The following is a 21,278-nucleotide window of genomic DNA, read 5'->3' as shown; positions in this document are numbered from 1 at the left end:
ACCAGTTTGTTGTCCTACTGTAATTACTGTCATGTCTGGGATTTGGTTGTTCTGGAAGTGAAATTCTATTTGGTAAGGTTTTTGTTCAACCATGTGGCATGTGCCATTTAAACTAACATGGTTGACACACTGTTTCAATTTTATTGGTTGGCTAGTCTGGGTCCAGAGGACCTTGTTTACGCAATCTATGAGGGGTGACAATCTACACAAGATGTCATTCCCCAGTAAACAAGGGGTGCTTTCTGGAGTCACAACTATGACCGGGTGCTTCACCTTGTGTCGCCCAATTTTAATGTCCAAATCCGCAGTCCCCTCGACAGGAATTTCCTTCCCGTCGAAGTTCTGAAGTTGTCCAGGAAGAGGGGTGAGAGGAATTTGGTATTTCTCCCCCCTTCCCGAATTCAGTTGATCAAAGGCCCTTTTTGGCAGAAGGGTAGCTTGGGATCCAGTGTCCACCAGTGCCAAAATTGTACATTGCCCCTGTATCTGGACTGGGACATAACATCTTCCCTCCCTTTCCTCAAGGGGGCAAAGATAATGTACATTTTTGGACAACTGGTGGGTTAGTTTCTTGGTTTTGGACAAGGTGATTTGGGCAGGATTCTGTTTGGAGTCTTGGGAATCTGAAAGAAAAAGGTGACAGCTAGAGATGGGGGAAGCTTTGGGTTCCCCTGGTTCTGGTTCTGGGCTGCCCCCCCTTTTGGAGGCAGTCACCAGGATGGGTTTGAACCAGGGAATTTTCATGCTGATGATTCTGGGGTTGGATGATGGGCGGTGTTAACTCAGTCCCCACATCTACCCAGTCTGGATTTGAATCCTTTGGGACCCATTTTTCTTTGGGAGGAGGTCCCCCATCTCTGAAGGAGAAGATCCTTTTCCCAGGATCCTCTGAGGACCCCTCTCCTTCAAGCTGGAAGATTTGTACCTCCTCCTCAAAATGGGTCTCTTTAGGCTCTTTATTTCTCCTACCCCCCACCCTCATCTGCTCCTTGGGTTGCAGACGTTCAGGGCAGGAGATTTTGGTTCCAGTTCCTGGGTTTGCAGGGGCTTTCTACAAGTGGGGAAGGAAGCTTCCTCCAAGGCTTTACACCCCCCTTCCCCTTGTGCCTCCTCCCTGGGAACTGGTGGGTTGTCGGGGTTCTTCCCCCATCATTCCTCTGGAGCACCAGGTCCTGGATTTGAGGCATTCTGCACCACCATGCTCATCTGGGGGTTCTGTTGAGCCCTCAGCATGTGGCCCAGATCCTGTGCCATGTTCTGGACCTGGCGCTCTAGTTGGAACAGCCGCTCTGGCTGATATGGGGTCCTCATGTCTCCCCTGGGTTGATCCCGGGAAGGATTGCTATCCCTTCTCCCACAATACCCCGGGTTAGGAAAGTTTGGGTACCCCTCCACCCTTGGCCTCCCCTCTCCCAGATTGGGTTGTCTGGGCTCAGGGAAGTAGGGAAAGAAGGATGGATTGTTTTGGGGCTAAAGTTTTGCGGGTACCTTGGGAAGAAATTCTGTCCGGTATTTGGGGAATTAATGCCCTCCTGGGAAAGCGCAGAGGTTAGGGCCCTGGGTTAGCTGCTGTTTGGTTGGATCCCCCCCCTTGGGCTGGAGGAGTTCACACATAACCCAGGATGGGTTGATTGCCCTTGTAGTGTGGGCTGATGTAGCCAGGGGAGTTAGGGTTCCCATTTGTGGGGTTGCCTCCCTGGCTCCCTGTTTGTGATTGGCCCAAGGGCCGTCTGGCTTTGGGGTTGTTCTGATTCTGTGCAGGCAGGTTTTCAGGCCCCTCATCTATAAATCTAAAATGGGGGCAACCTTCACCTCTGCCACCTTAGCACCAGCAGGGGTGTTGGTTGTTTTGGGGCTTTTGGGATTATTTTTGTTTTCCACTGGCTTTTGCACCTCATAAATGTGTGTGGCTTGTTCAATGACCCAGTCTAGTGATCTTTCCTCATTCAAGTCCCTCACTAGTTGGGTCATGATGTACTTAGGGAGAGCGTGGAAGAAAGTATTTACAAACTCTTTGCTGTCAGTGCGTACCCTTCTAGTGGTCTGCGCAAAGACACGCTTTCATTCTTGAACAAATTCTTGTGGGGCATGATCTTCCCCACATTGCAAGTTATAGGCTGCCTTGCAAGCCTCATGAGGATTCTTCTACACAGAAAAATGTTTCAAGATGGCCGCCCTGTAGGTGGACCATCTGGAATGATTCTGATCCTCCAGCCCCGCAAAGAAGCTGGAGTACTCGGGATAGGGCGTGATGACGCTCCTAATGGCCTTTATTTGTTTTAGGGGATCCTTCGCAATACCCTTTTGACTTTGTTGGCTTTTTTGGTTCGGGTGAGCCTGGTCCACTCACCCTCTGACTCAGAGGCACTGCTACCAGAGGTGCCTGTCTGGACTTCTAGGCTCTCTCGTATTCTGCGAGCTTGGGAATGGCTGGAAGAATGTGGGGGCGTAGTTTCTTGAGTCCTGGGGCGTCAGAGGAGCCTTATGATTCCTCCTTGCTCCCAGGATTTGCTGAGTACCCCTCCCCACTGACCTAGCTGGGCAGAGGTTTTCAGGATGCCCTTAGTGGGCCTACTCTCATGGAGTTCCCCACTAAATTTTACCATCTGGTCTCTAGGTAAATTATACTTTTGAGGATCCATTTCTCTGACCCTCCTCTCATTGGAGTCTCCCTGATCAGAGAAGATGCCCCTATGACTTGGGAACCCATACCCAGATGCCCGCCCATCCATTCCTGGGAGGTGCTGATCTATGAGCCCCATATTCCTCATTGGATTGAAGTCTGCCATCCCTGTGGGCCTTGGCTCATGGGCGCCAGTGGACATGGGGGTGGCAGAGTCCATGGAGTGGAAGAGATGAAGGCCTCTGGTACTAGAGTTCCTGAGGTTATGCTCAGGTGTTTCCCTTTCCCAGTGGACCTCATCTCTCTCAGCCCCTTTCCTGAATAAGAGTATCCCTCTGTGCAGCCAGGTTGTCACTTTGTTTTTGGAGTACACCAGCTTTCTGGCACTCCTCATCAAATTCTGCCTGGGTGTCCAGGTCTTTGAGAATTAATGTATTGTTTTCTTCTTTGTCTTGGTCTAGGCGGTTTTGCAGGATGATTACCTGCTCTGCGCATGCTCTATTAAAATGTATTTGCTGTTCCAGCTTTTTCTGGCTCTGCCGTAGAGAGTGCAAACTTTCTTGGCACTCCTTCTGCAGCGCCAGTACTTTGTTATCCTGCTCTACCTTCTCCTGCTGCAGGATATCCATATCTTCTTTTATTTTTATCAGGTACTGCCTGGTTTCATTTTACAATTCATGGCTCTTTTTTAGCCTTTGCTCTGCAGAGTCCAGATTGGTTTGGGCTTTTTCTAATGATGGTAGTTGCTTGTTTGCCAGATCTAGGTTTTCTGCATATTTATCCTGTATTACTCCAAGGTGGAGGTACAGATATGCCGCTATTTTGGCAATCTTACTTTGCTCTTCTTTTACCTTAGGTGCCATATACAGTTCACTCAGTGCCATATGCAATGGACCCTGATATTGCCATATATTTAATCCTGTTGCAGTGGCCTGTTCCTTAATTACCTGGAACCACACATTCTGATCCTGCTCTGTCCATTCACCCCTGACAAATAATTTGTACAGTGGGTGTTCTTTTGCCATATTGATTTCTACCAAGGTCGCCATTCCGGAAATATTAATTTCCTTTCTGACTTACAGGAGTTTATTTTTGCAAAACAGACCAATTCCTTAGAGCGTTCCTATTGAAGGGTGCTTTTCACAGTGTAACACAGTGCGGTAGCCCAACAGGGTTTATGTACCCTGTTAGTTAGCACGCTGTATTAAGCTGTCACAAGTGCCCCCAATCTTGTAAGTGATTTCAACCCGGCACTTCACCTAAGCCAATGCCTAGCGTGTGATGCACAGCTGAAACCCTTAATTCATTATTTGTGTCTATAAGTTCTTTTATTTCTGAACGATGTACCACTTATATCACGCCCCTCTCTTTGAATCCCCCCCGGTCACACTGAAACAGGAAGCAGGCCGGTTTGCAAAGTTAACATATTTATTATGTATTGCACAATATATATCACACTATTTTTAATGGTTATACAATAATTACAAATGGGGTGATCACACTAACAATCTCTTTAATCACAAGGAGCAATGATGGGAAAAAATAATGCAGCACAGAAATAATACTTTTGTGGGTTCAAATCAAAGCAATGTGATTACTATTTCCCCTGCACACCGCTCAATCCCCCCAATATGCAACATGAAGAGATAGAAGGAGAGAGAACAGGTTTCAGGAATGCAGAACGTAAGCAAATATATCAATCCCAAATTCCCCCAGCCAACACAGAGAGAAACGGGACTGATTGCAAACTTGTTAAAAATGTTTTTTTTTAAATTGGCTTGAATGGAATGGGTAAAACACAGAAAATGGTTTAATTCACTGAAATTATTTAAATACTAATGGGAGCCACTTTGTATGGTTTCAGACACACACTAGCAATGATTTGAAAGTAATGAGCAAGTTGAACTTAATTTTGAGGTCGGGTGCAATGAAAAGCTATGTCACACGTTATAGATTTGAGCCAAACAAAAATTTGCAGCAAACCTTTCCACGCACGTAAGCGCGATTGCATTAAAACTATAAGGAGTTAGGATGCGGTTTTGGGTTCTTGGAAAGCTTAGGATATTAGCTTCTAGAAGACACTTACATTTCATTTCAAGCATAAAGTATGAAGAAGTTATGAATGTTTTCGTGGAGGTCGTTTTTTTCAGATAGAGGAAAAATTGTAAAACAAGAATGTGCTTTTTAAAATACAAACAAGGTTTCTTTACACTAGGAATGGACTATGAAGATGCAAACTACACGACAGCACAGCCACCAGACCAGGACGTCACTGATCAGGTTTTTGCCCGCCGAGACGCTTGCCTTTCTTCAGATGCAATATATCAGCGCAAAGATGGTTATAACAATATTATTACAGAAGGACTATAGGATAAGAGAGAGAGTTTAGGCAAGACAAAAAGGATTTCTAGAAATACAGTTCTGGATATGAGATAGATTTGATTGGGATAGGGATGACTATGCACAGCACATAGGCTAGTGACAATACTGTGCTGTGGATACTCACTACCAATTTTTTTAATGGAACCATCAGGGATTCTGGTCAAGGATTTCTGGGACAGACTGCTGGGCACACCGGACTGGACAGGTCAGCGATCAGCAAGGGCCTCTGGACACCGCACAGCAGGACTGGGCTGGATTTGCAATGGCTCTCTGGTCTGCACAGCACGGCACGAGACAGGGTTTAATCTGCCCTTCTAGTTATGAAAATGATTTGTTGGCAGGCAAGCAGTTACAGCATAGCCTGGCTGCTTCTTGGTTTCCCCTTTAAGTTTAGGGATGGGTTCTGGAAATTAGGCCCAGCTGAAAGTGGTTCAGCTATGCTCTGAGCCTTTCTGCTTGCAAAGTTTTTGGAGTCTGGAACAAGGAGTATGAATATATCTCCTTCAAAGTACTTTGCCAATCTCGAGATGGTGGGTGGATCAGTGTTTTTTTCTAGGTCCTAAGCTGTCTCTATTTATGTGTTTCATAAAGGGTTGGGAATGCTGAATTATCCTACGCACACCCCCTAGGGTCCATTGTCTAAAGTCTGCTCTCTCCCTTGATTGGAGGGGAAAACAGAGTGTCATCATGATGATGCAGTTTATGAGGCAGGGAAAACCTCCCCTTTTCCTTTTGCACATAACATCTATTTTTGATATAATACATCTTTACATGTGTACAATCTTTATACCAATAACATACATAGATCACATATTTTGTGGAGCAAATATTCTTCCAAGCCCCTTAGCTGTGAGGTCTTGGGTCTGGATTTGACAATTTTCCGCACTTTTTATCCAGAACACAAAATCTGATTTGTCCACAATTTTGTACATATGTGCGCATGATATCTCGGCATAACCATATGAAGTATCGTGCTTCTGTTATGAATACAATTGCTACAAAACAAGAATTTTCACTACGCCTTCTAAGAACATCGCACAGAGTTCTGGGTCCTTTTAAAATGTGCACAAAAATCACATTCACAATGCTGTTAGTTTTACAATTTTTACAAATTCACACAGCCCTTTGTCAGTCTTTTCCAAATATATGCTTTCTGTCCATTGAGAATCAACAAAAATGTCTATCCCCGCCTCCAAAGGTTTCTCGTAGCTCAAGAGCAATCCCTGCCTTCTTCCTCTGGCAGAGGCCACTGTTGACACTTACAATCTGCATATTCTTTCAGCCAAGGAAGGTTTTTTAATCAAGCCACTCGAATTCTGATTCCAGTCTCTAAACCATGGAGATTAAATAGTAATACCCAGCAAAGATATTGGATGTTTTGTGGTGTTTTGATGTGATATTCTGTATTTTCAGCAACCAAAAAAAAGGGATTTAAGAGCAATTTCTGGATTTCTTGCAAATAAAGCACTGCCTTTCCTGCAGTTTCCATTTTCCCTTGGTAGGCAGCCCAGTGGCATGTTTCAACAGTGAGATCTCCTTCCACCACTGACAACAGGCAAAGTAGATCTGACAGCCATCTTTTTCGGTTTCAAAGTGCAATTTTCATAGGTTTGGCGTGCATAGGGCTTTTGTGGCAATTTTGCTGATTCTGGTGCCACCAGCACACAGGGATGTCACAGGGCAGATTATACCTGCAGGATTATAGTGAGGCCCAGTGCCCTCTTTTCATATTTTATGAGATACACTCCTAGGCTGTGTAGGAGTTTCTGTCACCCTGCCCCAAAGCTCAAAGTTGGATTATGCATAACCCAAGATTTAGCTTTGGAAAACCAACCAAGTGGGACCATACCATCTGCCCAGAGAGAACTGTAAAGGGGAGAACTATCCTACCACTCCCAAAGTGAACTAGTCTACTGTATTCTAAGTGAACTATCCTACCATTCCCAACTGAACTAGCCTACTGTATTCTAAGTTAACTAGCCTACTGTACTCCAAGTGAGCGAGCCTACCGCTCCCAAAGTGAATTAGCCTACTGTATTCTAAGTGAACTAGCCTACTGTATTCCGTAGTGCCTTTATTACTCCATACGTAAAACTGAGCTTGCCTCAGCTCCATTGTTGAAATTGCACACTGAGATGCCCCTCCTATATGGCCTACCTTGCAGTGTCACCCTAACTATGGCACCCTTCTCCTGCTCCCTAACAAGTTCTTCCCACCTGACGGTGCATTGCAACCACATTCTTTGCTGCAATTACCACATACCTATGGAGAGTTCACAGATCGCTACGACAGCAGAACAATCCCCCACCCAACTCCGTTCTCAGCCCTGCTGAATGGATCCAGCTCTTTGCATCTCCCCCCACACCTTGGACCCCCCTGTTCAGTGGAGGCAAGGAAACTAAGACTATGTTCTCGGATCCCCCAACGTAGGACACCTCACAGGAGAGACCACCAATACCGTCCACCTACGTCCACACTCACCAGCTCCACTCCCCAACCACCCACTTTGCCCAATGCACCTGAAATACCCAGTCTACCCAAACAACCTAAACAACCTATCATTAGAGGTGCACTCATTAATGCCTGATCTCTTGGCCCTCATGCGCTAGACATTGCAGACTTAATCATTAGTAATGACTTCCACTTCCTGGCTATCACCGAGAACTGGCTGCATCAGGCAGCAGGCCGAGCATTATCACTACCCATCCCAGATGGTTACTCAATAATAAGGAAAGATATAGAGGACAGCAAAAGAGGCGGATTAGCATTCATTGCTAAAATGTCCTTAGGCCTCAGAGCCACCCCTGCTGCCAGCCCCCCTCAACGGAACTACTGTCAGTCAAGATCCCCCTATCAGCTTCCCAAACTATCCTCATGCACCTCATCTACCCGCCCGGGGTCATATCTCTTCTTTTGAGGAAGTTATCTCTGACCTACTGACTAATAACACCAAAACAGGATCCCAAATAATCCTTCCTGGTGACTTTAACTTAGGCCTCCTTGATCCTAATGACCTCAATGCCTCATCCCTGGAAAATTCTTTTTCCCAGCTCAGCTTTAACCATTGTGTCACACGCCAGCTCATAACAAAGGAAGAACATTAGATTGGCTGGCAGACCTCAACTTCTCTACCAGCATCCTTCCAAATGAACCCACTGCTTGGTCTGACCATCATCTCATTTCCTTTACCATCCAGGAGAATGCACCTAACACACCTACTCCCCTCATTGCCCCGCAAATCCTCACCAGAAACAATCAAAACGTAACGCTCCAAAATGTAGGTCCTCTGATTCAGAACATCCTAGACCCAACTAACTAAAAGGACTTGGACTCAAACAAGCTAGTTGATCTCTACAACAACACAATTGAGGCTGCTGTGAACAGCATCGCCCCCATTAAACTATCCAAAGCCAAACCAATAGCCCACCTTAACAAATGGTTTACCCCCAAACTAAAAATCCTCCGGAACCCCAAAAGAGTGGCAGAATCCATGTGGAGATAGGCGCCTAACCCCACTAACAAGGCACTATTCACTTCAGCTGCCTCTTCTTACAAATCTGCTATACTCAATGCAAAAAAGGAAACTTGTGACAACCAAATTTTCAATGCCAAATCCAGATCTAAAGAGCTCTTCAGTATTCTCAGGGAACTTGAGTCCCCAGCACCACCATCGGATACCTGTGTGAAAGATCCAGATTGGTGCGCTAATATACAGAAAGCACTTGCAGACAACATTGCTATGCTCCAATCTAAAATTGAGCAAAAAAAAGAACAGCTTGACCAAGAATGCTAAACCTACACCCCCACTGCCTCTCAGCACCCCCGACTGCCCACCCTTCTCCTTCTCACCGGTCTCGGTCAAAAAAGTGGAAAAGATCATAAAAAGCCTCAAACCCTCCAGATGCCAAGGAGATCTTTGCCCAGCGGCAATCTTTCAGGAAGGCACCAAGGACTTGGCCCCTTTCATCTCAGCACTAATCAACTCTTCCTTTGAGATCAGTACAGTACCTAACAACCTTAAGGAGGCATGGGACATGCCCCTCTTGAAAAAACCTAACCTAGACCCCAATACTCCCACTAGCTATAGGCCCATCACTACCGTTCCCTACATCCTAAAGATTCTAGACAGAGTGGCCTACCTTCAAATGCAGAAACACCTGGAGGATTACAATTTACAGGGCCATAGACAATCGGGCTTTAGGCCAATGACATGGAACGGAAACAGCCCTCCTTGACCTTAAAATCCAAATGTATGAGGCTAAGGACAATGGTAAGCTTGCCATGCTCCTGCTGTTAGACTTATCGGCAGCATTTGATCTTGTCTATCATCAGATCCTCACTGATCACCTGTCCACAGCAGCTGCCTTCTCTAGCAATGCCTCAACCTGGATACAATCATTCCTGCCTAATCTCACCACTAGGGTCTTCGCACCATCTGCCTCAGCGGGCCCAATTCCCATCCGCTGCAGCATACCACAAGGCTTGTGCATCTTGCCAAAGCTCTACAACATCTTTACTAAGCTCTTTTTTGACCATCTTTATAATCTGGGTATCATATACACAAACTACGCCGATGACACCCAGGTTCTCATCAAGCTCTCAGGGTGCTATGAAGATGATTCTAAGCGGATTAACGAGATATACTTGGTAATCCAACAACAAAAACATCAATCTCTTGATCGTCGGTTCCCAAACACGCCTTAACAAATGATACGCCCTCTATGCATCCTTCAACATTGATGGAAACCTGATCAAAGTGGCCAAAGAAATAAAAACTGGGGGTATACCTAGACTCTACCCTCTCTCTCAAGAAGTAAGTGAATGCCAATGACTCCTCCAAGGCCTACACTAACAAGCTAATTAATGCCTGCAAGTCACTCCTATCGCCTAGTAGCTGCATTACCTTAGCCAGGGCGCTAGTGTTGTCCAAGATTGACTACTGTGACACCCTATACCTAGGCACCTCAGAAAGGAACCTCAACAAACTCCAGGTCCTTCAAAATAATGCCTTAAGATCAGCACTAAGTATTTTGAGATCGACACACATCACTAGCTCCAGACAGGACGCTCACTGGCTACCAGTACGAGATAGAATTGCCCTTTGCACGCTCGTCATCACCCACAAGTGCCTTTCAAATACTGCCCCCAAATACCTGGCAGACAGAGTCATCAAACGCCAACCAACTAGACCAACTAGAGCTGTATACTCACACTGTTTGCTGTTCCTAGATTCATCCCTAAAAAGAGCGGGGGGAGCGAGCTTCCCTGTGTTAGCCGCCAAACAGCAGTGGAATGCCCTACCCCTCAGCCTTAGAATGGAACCCGCATTTTGGACTTTTAGAGCCAAAGTAAAGGGCTAGCTCTTCGGTAAGAAACAGAAGTGATCAGCTAGCTCCCCTTGCAATCACCTTGCCTGCTTATTCTCTTTTTGTCTTTTGTAACACTAGCAGCCTGGTATTGTAACTGATTCTTCCATTTATCGACCCATATGTAACCATGGTCGATCTGCACTTATTTCTGCTACTGTTATTTCTGTTGCAGTTGTCTATACTGTCAGTAACTCGTGCATAAGCCTTGGGCACCCAGTTACCTGAGGGTTCGGTGCGCGGTACAAATAAAGAAACTAAACTAAACTAAACACCCGTACAATCCTGGGTCTTGTCCAGGAACCACAGTATAGTGTGTGATGCCAAGATGATATCCTTTAATGCTAGGAACACTTAGTTTGCTCTGGCCTAATGGAGTTTTACTGCCACATTCAGCAACAGTGCATGGTTTCAGGAGATACTCACCAACTACTATGGGCCTCATTACGAGTCCGGCGGTAACCGTGCCAGTATTACCGGCAGGTTGTTGCCAGAACCGTAATGATTTACCTGCACCTGACTTGCCGGTAACACTGGGGTATTACAAACCTGGGTGTTTTGGAAAGTGAGGCGCCGGTAAATATTAATTTCCCATTCCTATAGAGTCACATAGGACTCTATGGGAATGGGGAACACGCTTTATCTTGATGGTCTGCTTACCGTGGCCGCTGTGTCCGGCAGGGTCCCACCTACTGGGCATGGCAGCTCCGGCAAGCAGACCTGTAGTATGCTGGTCCGGAAACAGTGCCAGTAAGCTTACCGGCACCGTTGTTTCCGGACTGGCATGCTTTTAATGAGGCCCTATATCTTCCTCTCAAGTTGACATGTGGCCAATTAAATATTTTTACAAAATGTGGCCACACTATTGAGAACATACATGGGTCAAATGCCAAGTTCTATGGGATGCTGCATACCCAGGAGAAACTACAAGCACTTTTTAGCTTGCTGTACCTTTCTCAAGGAGAAATATCTATTTGCATATCTGTCTGGTCCCACCCTAAAGTGCAGTCTAGCACCGAAACTTGGCTGTAGACACTCCTGTGTGGGAAACATCCCATATAGCAGGTTATTTGAGCCATGTACTTTCTCAGTAGAGGGGCTTCCGCATATATTTAAATGAACTATTTTTTTTATTTCAAACGTTACCATTTAATAATAATTTCCCACTTAGAATTATACCTTTCTTCACTACCTCATAATAGTGTATTACCTTTTTCATTAAATGGGCAATCTTTGACAGTCACATTATACTTTATAGGTGGATAGAAGTGTACCCAGTCAATTTACCGAAAAAAAATCAGATTAGTACATTTCACCGAAAACCATAATACCTAAAAATACAGAAAATATTAAATATATATAGGGTAGTGGGATAAGGGGTTAAAATTGGTAAGGATGGGTTTGGGGTGGCATTATAAGGATATAGGCTGGCCCCCCAAATAATCAGTATTTTAGTCGCGATTAAATTTACCACTCTGAATTTTCCATTGGTAAAATCACACATAACCGACAGAGGATCCAGGCCATAATCTTAACAGAGAGCCATATCGGGCCCCTGCAACAGCTGGCTGCTACATGTGTATGACAGTTAGTCAATCTGTGTGACTGTTATAGGGAGCAATGGAAACATAGAAGGTTGAATACACAGGTTCTGGACTGTTCTGGACTGTGCACACGCTACTTACCCTCTGTTGTATGCTGAATGCTAGTGAGTTCCGGGATTAATCCTGGGGCAATTATCACTGGATAAAGCATGTTCTTAAACTTCATCTCAATACCTTCAAAGAAAAAAACGCAAGGTGAGGAGTGGAACCCAGTCCTGCCATCATCATTCTGCCATAGCTCAGTTGATATAGAACGTGTCCTCTATATAAAAGTTCTTATTAGTACATAGGAGTTGTATTTGATTTGATTCAACATTTGTAACACGCAAATCCTTCTGGAAACAAGCAGAGATCCTGCATCTAGGCGCACATGTCATCATGCTTGATCAATTTTAAGGTTTATTCACTGGATTCCCAATTCATATCAACAGGAACGTTTTCATCTTAGAACGGAAGACTGCAATGGAAGGAATATTCCGTAACTAATCTGGGAGTGAGTTCCAGAGGCGAGGACCTTTGATTGAAAAACAATGATCCCCGGGTGGCGTAATGAGAAAGGGGGACAGCTACAGATTCTGGATGAACACAATGCTCGAAAGGGCAAATAGAGCTGAATCTTGGCTATCAAATATTTAGGTGCCATTCCCTGAATACATTTATAGATCAAGCAAAGAGCAATCCCCATGATATGTGGAGATGGAAGCTCTTTTCGGAAGATTATAAATCAATCTGACAGCAGTGTTCTGTGCTACCGGCAGGCGATATAGTTGACTTTCTGGGGCACCCAGAAGAAGAGTCCCACAGTAATCTAGCCTGGAATTTACCATTGTTCCCGCGACCACCCGTCGATCCAGTTCTGAGATAAATGGTAAAATAGGCTTCAGTAACCTACGTTTTGTAAAAAACATCTTTAACTGTCTCTGAGACTTGAGCATTATAGTCCAATGATGCTTGCCAGAGGCAACCAAGAGTTTTTACTTTACTGGAAAAGGTAGTATCTGCATTGAAGATGGCTGGACAGGAATACTTGGCATGATAGTCCTTGCGAAGATTCTTTGGGCCGAACTCGATCACCTCAGTTTTATTAGGATTAAACTTAAGCTTAATCATTTACTTTGAGGGAGAGAATAAGACAATGAAAACAACATCAATATCCCCCCTCCAGGAACAAAACAAAAACAAGTTATAAAGTTCCCCTTTGCCATGGGATCAAAGCATAATTCTCAGCATTTTTAAATGCTCTCGGAGTGGGGCTTCTAAAAATGATGACATGCACTGTCTTTTGCCTCCTCATGACTGAGACTCAACTCATCGGCACACCCACTCCCTCCTTCCCTGCAGCTCTCTGGCCAGCCTCTCTTGGCCCTCTTCCTGCTCCTACCTGCAAGGCAAAAAACCTCGGGGTCATCTTCGACTCTACACTCTCCTTCTCTCCTCACATATCTGACATATCTAAGAAGTCACACTACCAGCTGCACCTCCTCGGAGGTATTCTTCCTTTCCTCTCCTTCCCCCAGAAGCTCACTGTCTCCAGAGCCCTGGTTCTCTCTAAGCTGGACTACTGTAACAGCCTCTATCTAAATCTGCCTGCCTCTACTCTCTGCCCTCTACAACTCATCCAGAACAGGACTGCAAGACTTGTCCTTGGCCTCAAGCCCAGGGACCATATCTCTCCAGGACTGAAATCTCTGCACTGGCTCCCAGTGGCTGCGAGGATTAAGTTCAAAGCCCTCTGCATTGTCCACAAGGCCTTCTGGCACCTGGGGCCAAAATACCTTCAACTCTCTCTTCCTAAATATCTTCTTTCTCGAGCTCTTCGCTCATCCGTCTCCAACTCCCTCAGGGTCACCCGCTTCTCCAAGCAACAAGTTGGGGGTAGATATTTCTCTGCGACAGGGGCCTCCCTCTGGAACAGCCTTCCTGCCTCCATGAAACTTGAGGAGAATCATCTCCGGTTCCGGAAGCACCTCAAAACCTTCCTCTTTGCTTATGCTTTCTCTCCCCCTCTCCCCTGCTAAATTCCTGACTGAAACTGCACTGAATCTGCAACTGGGCCACTCTCACTGATCTCGGTCCCTGGCCCAGCCACTCTCCCCTTGCACTGCCTCCCTGGCAACCCCTGCACTGCAGGACTGTCTCTGTATCCCTACAGCCCCCTTTCACAGCACTTGCCTGCACTTACCTTGCACTTGCCACCAGCTGGCCTTTATTATTTATCTTGTTATTCTACTACCACTGTACTGCACTTTCCCCTCTCCCTTTCCCCTTGCACTTTCCCTTCCCCTCTGCCCATGCACTTGCGCAATCTGAATGACACCTGGCCTAGTAAGATCGTTGTCTGTCTTCCCTTTGTCCCCCCTCCCTGCCTCGTCGCGTCTTGAAACACTTGTTTATAGGCGCGTTACAAATGCCATATCATATGATATCATATCATGCACCAATTTCTTCCCAGCTGAATACATGCCCGTACACTAGGCACCCTGTCTGATTTGACAGGCTATGTTGTCCGTGGCACTGTCCTTTGTGACATTATCCCTGTCTCCCACATTCCCTGCAATGGCATCTGGGATTTTCCTGGCTTTTTGTGGATACTTACCAACCTGTCACATGCATGAGCAGGACCCATTCACTGCCGGGACACGTTTGTCCTTCTGACAATGGCATTGCCATTCTCTTATGGCCTCCTGAGAGGTCCCTTCTGCTGTCCCATCATCATCACTGGTGTGGGGTTGGTGTGGGTGTAAATTGCTGTACACATGCATGTGCCAGCACCACCTGTGGTTCAGAAGGACCGTGGTACACAGATGATCGGTATCAAAAATCTTAATCGGTATCAAAGATCTTCCCGCTCCTAACAGTCTTTGACAACAGGTGCACTTCATAAACAAAGCCTCTGATCCAATCCCATCAGACACCTTAAATTATTCCCAGGCCCAAGATGATGGTGGAAAGTGTGGAGCTATCCTTTTGTCATCCTTCTACGTTTGAAGGAGCTTCTGGTCCTCCTTAAACCCTCACTATGCTTTGTTCCTCTTCCTGACCTCTGCTGTACTGGTTCTTCTCCTGACCACTGGAGTACTGGCTCTCCTCCTGAATCCTGCAGTGCTGGCTGTGCCACCAGTCAGGCTCCTCCCCACCTCTGTGTTTGTGTCACAACCCCCTTCCCACCATCACCCCATTGAGAATTGGGAAGATTCAGCCAGGCTTAGTGGGGATGTTCTTCAGGTGTTATTTCAATTCCCAATATGAATTAGTGCCCTCCAGTTCAACACACAAGGTATCATTATCTCTGATTACATTCACATGGGTTAAGGGGAATGAAAGAAGAATAGTTAAGCCTGAAAGAGTTAATACGTTCCCACTCCACCACAGAAGGGAAGAAATAGAAGTTCTTTGCCTTAGTGAATTCTCTTACCGACTTCAGTGTTTCCTACCACCAGCCTCGCCTCCCGGTGCAGAGCCTTCAGAGCCAGCAATTCACTAAGATCTGCAGGTTGGATCCATGTGACGCGTTCCCCTCTAAAGCACAGCTGCTTTGGAGGCACGTCCGCCTGCATCTGAAAGAAAAAGGGAGATAACACTTTGCCAAAATATACAGACTCATTACAAATTTGGTGTGGTAAAGAAATGGTGGCAATGCACAGGTCACATATTACTGCCAGCCATATGGAATCTAATTAATAGGGACTAACCCTGCCTACCACTACTTGTAATCTAGTGGTAATATCGCCGGACCAAGCGATGGTAGTGGTAATACCATTTGGTATTACTGCCGAGATACCACCAAACTCATAATGAGGCTGATAGATTGAATCAAAGAAAAACCATGGGTTTCCAAAACATTTTGACAACTTGTGTGGGTATTTACTGATGCAATGATACAGAAACGACTGAGGGCTGATTACTAGATATTAAGTCATTAAACCATGCCTTGAAGATATCCCCTTTCAAAAAGATGAGAATGATATATGACACGGCGATTATGGAGCATTTTCTTCCCCTTAAGAAGGTGTTGAATGGTGTTGAATGGTGTAGTTCAGCCTGTCAATAGCAAAAACTAGTTTTATGATATTGCTCATCTTCTGTTAGTGTCATCACCATGCATCATTATACACCTGATTCTTTTAATCCATTTCAAGAGGCTTCTCCACAAAACATGTCATATTTCAATTCCATTGTTGTTGGACAGCCATAATTGGAACAGTTTTTAAATGGATCCAAGTCTTAATGGAACACATGCCCATTCCATGAACAGATCTGCCCATTGAACACAAAAGATCCGATAGGATAATATGTGCCTGCTGCTCCTGTAGCAATCTATCATTTCAGCGTGCGGACCACCCATACAGGAACAGCTTGCAGTGGGCGACTCTACCTGTGTGACTCATACCCAAGACCTTCCTACTGCTCCTACCTCTGTGTATTAACCGCCTCACAGAATCTCTCATTGGGCCTCATTACGGGTCTGGTGGATGCCGTGCCTGTAACAAAGGCACGGCTGCCGCCGGACCCGTGATTTTACAGGCACCTACAAATGGGCCATTACCGGGTCATGCTGAGGTCGGTGGACCCGGTAATTGGCCATTCTCGGGTTCCAGCAATACGGGACTCCCCATCCCCATTCGGCCCCATAGGGCTAAATGGGAATGGGGAGCTCAGATGCAATGGCACCATTCATAACGGTCGGACCTGGCGGGCAGAGCGAGACCCGCGAGCACAACTCGCAGTATGGCGGTACGGTAGGGACGGTGCTAGTAGCGATACTGGCGCCATTGTTGCCTTACCGCCATACTCATAATGAGGCCCATTGTCTTGTAAACTGACCATAGACTCCAAGTATAGCCTTATAAAGTCGACCTTTGTTTGTTATGAGCGTGCCTAGAAACGCACAATAGGGTTGTATGCAAATGATATAATATTTGTTGAGATCTCTTGTGTGTGCCTGACTCCAGTATGCTGGGTGTTTACTTGGAATCACACTCAAAGATTGATTTGCTACAGTGATGTCCAAAGAATAGAGAAGACATCTGCTTAGTTAACACTTTAAATTGACCAACGAGAAATATACATGTGCATGCACTCGTAACTGTGATGTCACCATACCCCACCTGCTTATGAATAACCCCCTCTCAAAGTTCTGAGGGTATGCTTTGGGGCTAAGTTGGAACAGCATGGATATGTTTTAGAAAGTCGGGTTATCAGTCTTTTATTTGGGTTTTACAATATGTTTTGCGACAAGTCCATTTCAGGGTGCCTTGGGCAAAAGGGAAGGAGAAACGGGACAATGGAAATGTACTTAAAGGAGGGGTGGCAAAAAGTGTGAGTATTGTACTTGAGAAGGACATTTGAACATATCACTCTTTTTTGCCCAAAACAGTTATATCGTAGCACCACTATTTTGCCTCCAAACTCCACCAGAGAGGAGACTGATATAGTCACAAGAGGTACAGTCATTTAACTAGTATGCTTCTGGGCAATCAACATTGGATTGATGTCTGCATATGCATTATTATATGTAACCGTATTATAGCAACACAAGAGGTAATACCCCTTTAAAAGATGTCTGTACGCCATGATACCCTAGGGTTTGGGCGTGTAACTAAATGCAATAGATAAAAATAAATAAAGAATGCATAGTGTGCTTAGAAAAGCTGGGTAATGTCCCTCTGTTAAACCCAGTTCATAGGCACTCGGGCATGCCTTGTAACAAGCGCTTTGGTGGACCAGAGGTTACACCACTAGCCTGGGAGTCATCAGCCCCTGGAGCTGTTTGTTCAATCCATCCCACCAAAGATCTACTATTTCTCAAACTGTTATTTACTTGTTTTAACAAGTATGGTGGTGTTCACCATTAGGTATTTGAAAGCTGAGGTGCTGATTCAGTCATGGACTTGGTAGCCTGCGGTAACTGGCGAAGGTGCTTGTACATAACCCCCCCCCCCACCTATCAAAATGCAGTCCCCCTCTAGGGAACCAAAGTTATTTTTCTTTTATTCTTTCCAAATGTGCCAATCTGTTAAAATCTCTGTCACAGATTTCAACTAAAAGTATTTGACAGGTTCAAAGACTGCTTTTTTAAAGACCACTTCCTGGTGCAAAATAGGCAACTAGGTAGCATACTCAGAGCCATTTCGCAGGTGATGTCTGCCTTCATCCAGTTGTTTGGTGTTGCTTACGTTTGCATTTCAAGTCAAGAACTGAACTGTATGCTGACAGAGGACAGATTCTACTAGCAGAAGATCGGCGGGAATTACTAGTCTGGAAGGTGTGGGCCAATGTATGGCAGACATTTTATATTGCATATGACGCATTGCTGTTGCTTTGAAATGTTCTGTCAAATGCCATCCCATGTTGCATCATAACCATACATGTTCTTTGCTTCTTTTAATTTTATCTGTTGCACTGGTGATACCCCTCTCATCATCCTTATTCCAAAGTTACTCTGTAGAAGCATGTCCAATCACTGCTCGTCTACCTCCCACCCAGAGTATGGTTACAGTTCTGTGCATGCCAACTGTTAAATTAGTATGATTTGTGTTCAGGCACCTATAGCAGCAGGGGCATAGGTGGCCCATAGTTTAGAAATCGTATTGGGAAAGAAAGCCGTCTGAGGAGGCGTCTATTCTTTTGTCCCCACCAATTATCAGCTATTTTTCTAAATGTTATTGAATTGATGTTATCATTGTTAATAGCATATATTTTGAGCAATATTGATTCTTTGGGCAGTGTTTCCCCATTCCTATCTTTTCTATTTCAGTGTTGTAAGTAAGATGTGCTAGGGTATGATAGCTGCCTTCAGTAACTTAACACCTCCTGCTCTGTCTTGCATAATCGCGGCCACCCGGAGGATAACTATCTTCACCCGGATGTCATCTGCATTTTCAATTCAAGTGGGGATGAGAGGGAGCCGGGCACTTAACTGCATATTCATAAAGGGAAAAGAGTAACTGATACATCTGAGATGGTGGGCCTGGTTTATATCACCTGATGTTCCCCTATCATGTGATGATTGGGGCCAGAAGCAGTGCATGATCAGAAAAGAGGAAGCACTGAAATTTCAGCAAGCCAGTAGAAGTCAAATGAAACGGGAGGGAAGCTTCCTACCAATCAGGGCTCAAGAGGAGGGATATAAGAAGTGAAAGATTGCTAGAAGGAAGTGAGTCACGGTTTGAAGCGGGAGAAAGCATCTTGCTGCTTTATCAGGAGCAGAGGAAGCTGGTGATTTTCTTTTACTGAAGGGGTGAAAATATTTACCACTAATAAGCATGAGGCACTGAGCATATCAAAGAAGGTGTCGGGAGTGTTCTCCCACATCAGTTTTTTGAAAGAGTGGGCTGATTACACATAATCCAAACATGATCATCACCAAGATGGCTACAAGAAAATTGAAGATATTCACTCTACATTGTGCAATCCATGAGAAGTTGGATGCAAACCAACTGTCGTCTGCAATGTCTTCCACCTCATCTTCCATCTGATCATGTAAGTTTGTCAGCAATGTTATGGCCTCTGTCAAGGTCCCATTTTCGTCATTGTGAAAAGGTATGAATGTTCAACATGATTCTCCTAGTACAAACTTCTCCATCCATTGCTGTGATCATACCAAGGACATATCTGTTGGAGAGTCATCAACCGTATGGCCCTCAATTTTTTCTTGATAGCGTTGAATCCTTTTATGGTGGTGTTGATCGTCTGTAGGAGAACCCAGCAAGTGATTTGCAACCACTTAGCATTTGCCATCATCTGGATCCCAGTCATAAAAATAGTTGTGACGATCGCTGAAGTCTGAGTGAAGAATCTGTGCTCATAAGGGATCGAATCAAAGGCCTCTATTGATTTTCCTGAGAAGTAGTTTTCCCCCTTTGTTCGATTCAGAATTTCAAGTGATCTCCTCCTCCTCAAATGAACATCTGTTTTTGGAAACTCTCCAATGTTCAGGTCACTTTTAGGAATCACTAACACTGGAACATTGAATGATCACTATCGAGCACATTCCTCCCCAGTCCTTGGTTAACTTCATGTAAACTCTAGATCCACAAGCACAATAGTGGTCCATTTGGACAACTGTTCCATCCTTCATGCGTGGTACATCGAAAATGTGGCCACACTGGCGGTTCTGTCCAACTCTCCTTGTACCATTATTTCTGAAACATAAGGATGCACCTTTCAATGGTATTATCTGCAACGGTCCTCCTTTGTTGTCGACCCATGTCAACTTTACGATTTTTGGCCATTAAATCTTGCATTCCATTTCTGCAGTATCTATAACTGGCTCAAAATATCCAGTAATTGGTGCTGCCTTGCATACAATCAAGCCCTCAGCCCATCCCTCTGGGGTCAGCACAGTTCCTCCGATTTGCAATTGGCCTCTTTCCAAACATCTCTGTATCTCTTCTTTATTCTCGCCTTGACAATTCAACATCTTGTTTTACTCCATCCTGATTCCAGCTCCACTCGTCCCAGGTTGTTCACATATGATTTATTTATTTATTACATGTGTTAATACACCCATACCCCTGAGTTTCATGGTGTAGGCTACATGTTACTAGCTGGTTACATAGTGAAGAAGCATTCTTTAACAAGGTTACAGGTTGCTTACTGGTTACATAGTGAAAAAGCATACTTAAACAACAGACGACAAGGTAAAGGATAACCAAGTCAACTTAGCAGAGCATTTGTTGGTAACAATGAGTGGGAGCAGCAAGAGGGCTGCCAGTTGACTTAAAATGAAATAGGTGTATATACAAAGGAGAGTAATTAGAGATAGCAGAGAGATTACTAGATTCCTTGTTTCTGGTTTCCCTCTTGTCTTCAAATCTTGTTCATAATTATCTTGTCTTTGATTCGTCGCTTTAGTCACCCATACTAAAGACGCTGTTCGCGCTTGGAACTGTCCTCTTGTCATACAGAGTGCAAGATGCGTCAGGCAATGAGCTTTTTGCGTTGGTACGTCTCTAGCTATGAATAATTTAGAAGTCCCCCTGGCATATGGTATGAGAGCACAGACATAGCAACTCTCCTTAGATGTTCTTTCTCCAAACATTTTCATGTGTTGATATCACATGTTATTACTCAGGTGTACCGTACTATCTAATTATGTGTTTATTTCATCATTATCTTCCTCTGCAGTCCTCCTGTATCTCCCTCTCAATTGATTAGCAGCCCATGGAAGCAACCCTAAATCAGCTCTGCTCTGGGGGATAACACAAAGGGTCTTGACTCTTTATGAATGGGTAGATCAACAGCAGTTACTGGAGTGGGGAGAATCAAAGGGACTTCTGATTTACTTGAACCAGAAAAATA

At 44.9% G+C, this 21,278-nt stretch overlaps 1 protein-coding gene across 2 annotated transcripts in view; it reads right to left on the bottom strand.

Moving 5' to 3' along the window:
• Nucleotides 1-21,278, bottom strand: part of LOC138468214 (xanthine dehydrogenase/oxidase-like) — a 1,072,878-nt gene that overhangs the window by 543,705 nt on the left and 507,895 nt on the right. For both annotated transcript variants that reach the window (XM_069608673.1, XM_069608674.1), the window contains exons 9-10: nucleotides 15,391-15,532; nucleotides 12,057-12,149 (exon numbers count right to left, since the gene is read on the bottom strand). In XM_069608673.1, the coding sequence (XP_069464774.1) occupies nucleotides 12,057-12,149; nucleotides 15,391-15,532 (235 nt within the window). The remainder of the gene's footprint in view (nucleotides 1-12,056; nucleotides 12,150-15,390; nucleotides 15,533-21,278) is intronic.

This window comes from Ambystoma mexicanum, chromosome 4q (assembly GCF_040938575.1).
Source record: "Ambystoma mexicanum isolate Mex_15411 chromosome 4q, UKY_AmexF1_1, whole genome shotgun sequence".
In the NCBI taxonomy this organism is placed as follows: domain Eukaryota; kingdom Metazoa; phylum Chordata; class Amphibia; order Caudata; family Ambystomatidae; genus Ambystoma; species Ambystoma mexicanum.
This window is presented reverse-complemented; position numbering and strand designations above follow the sequence as displayed.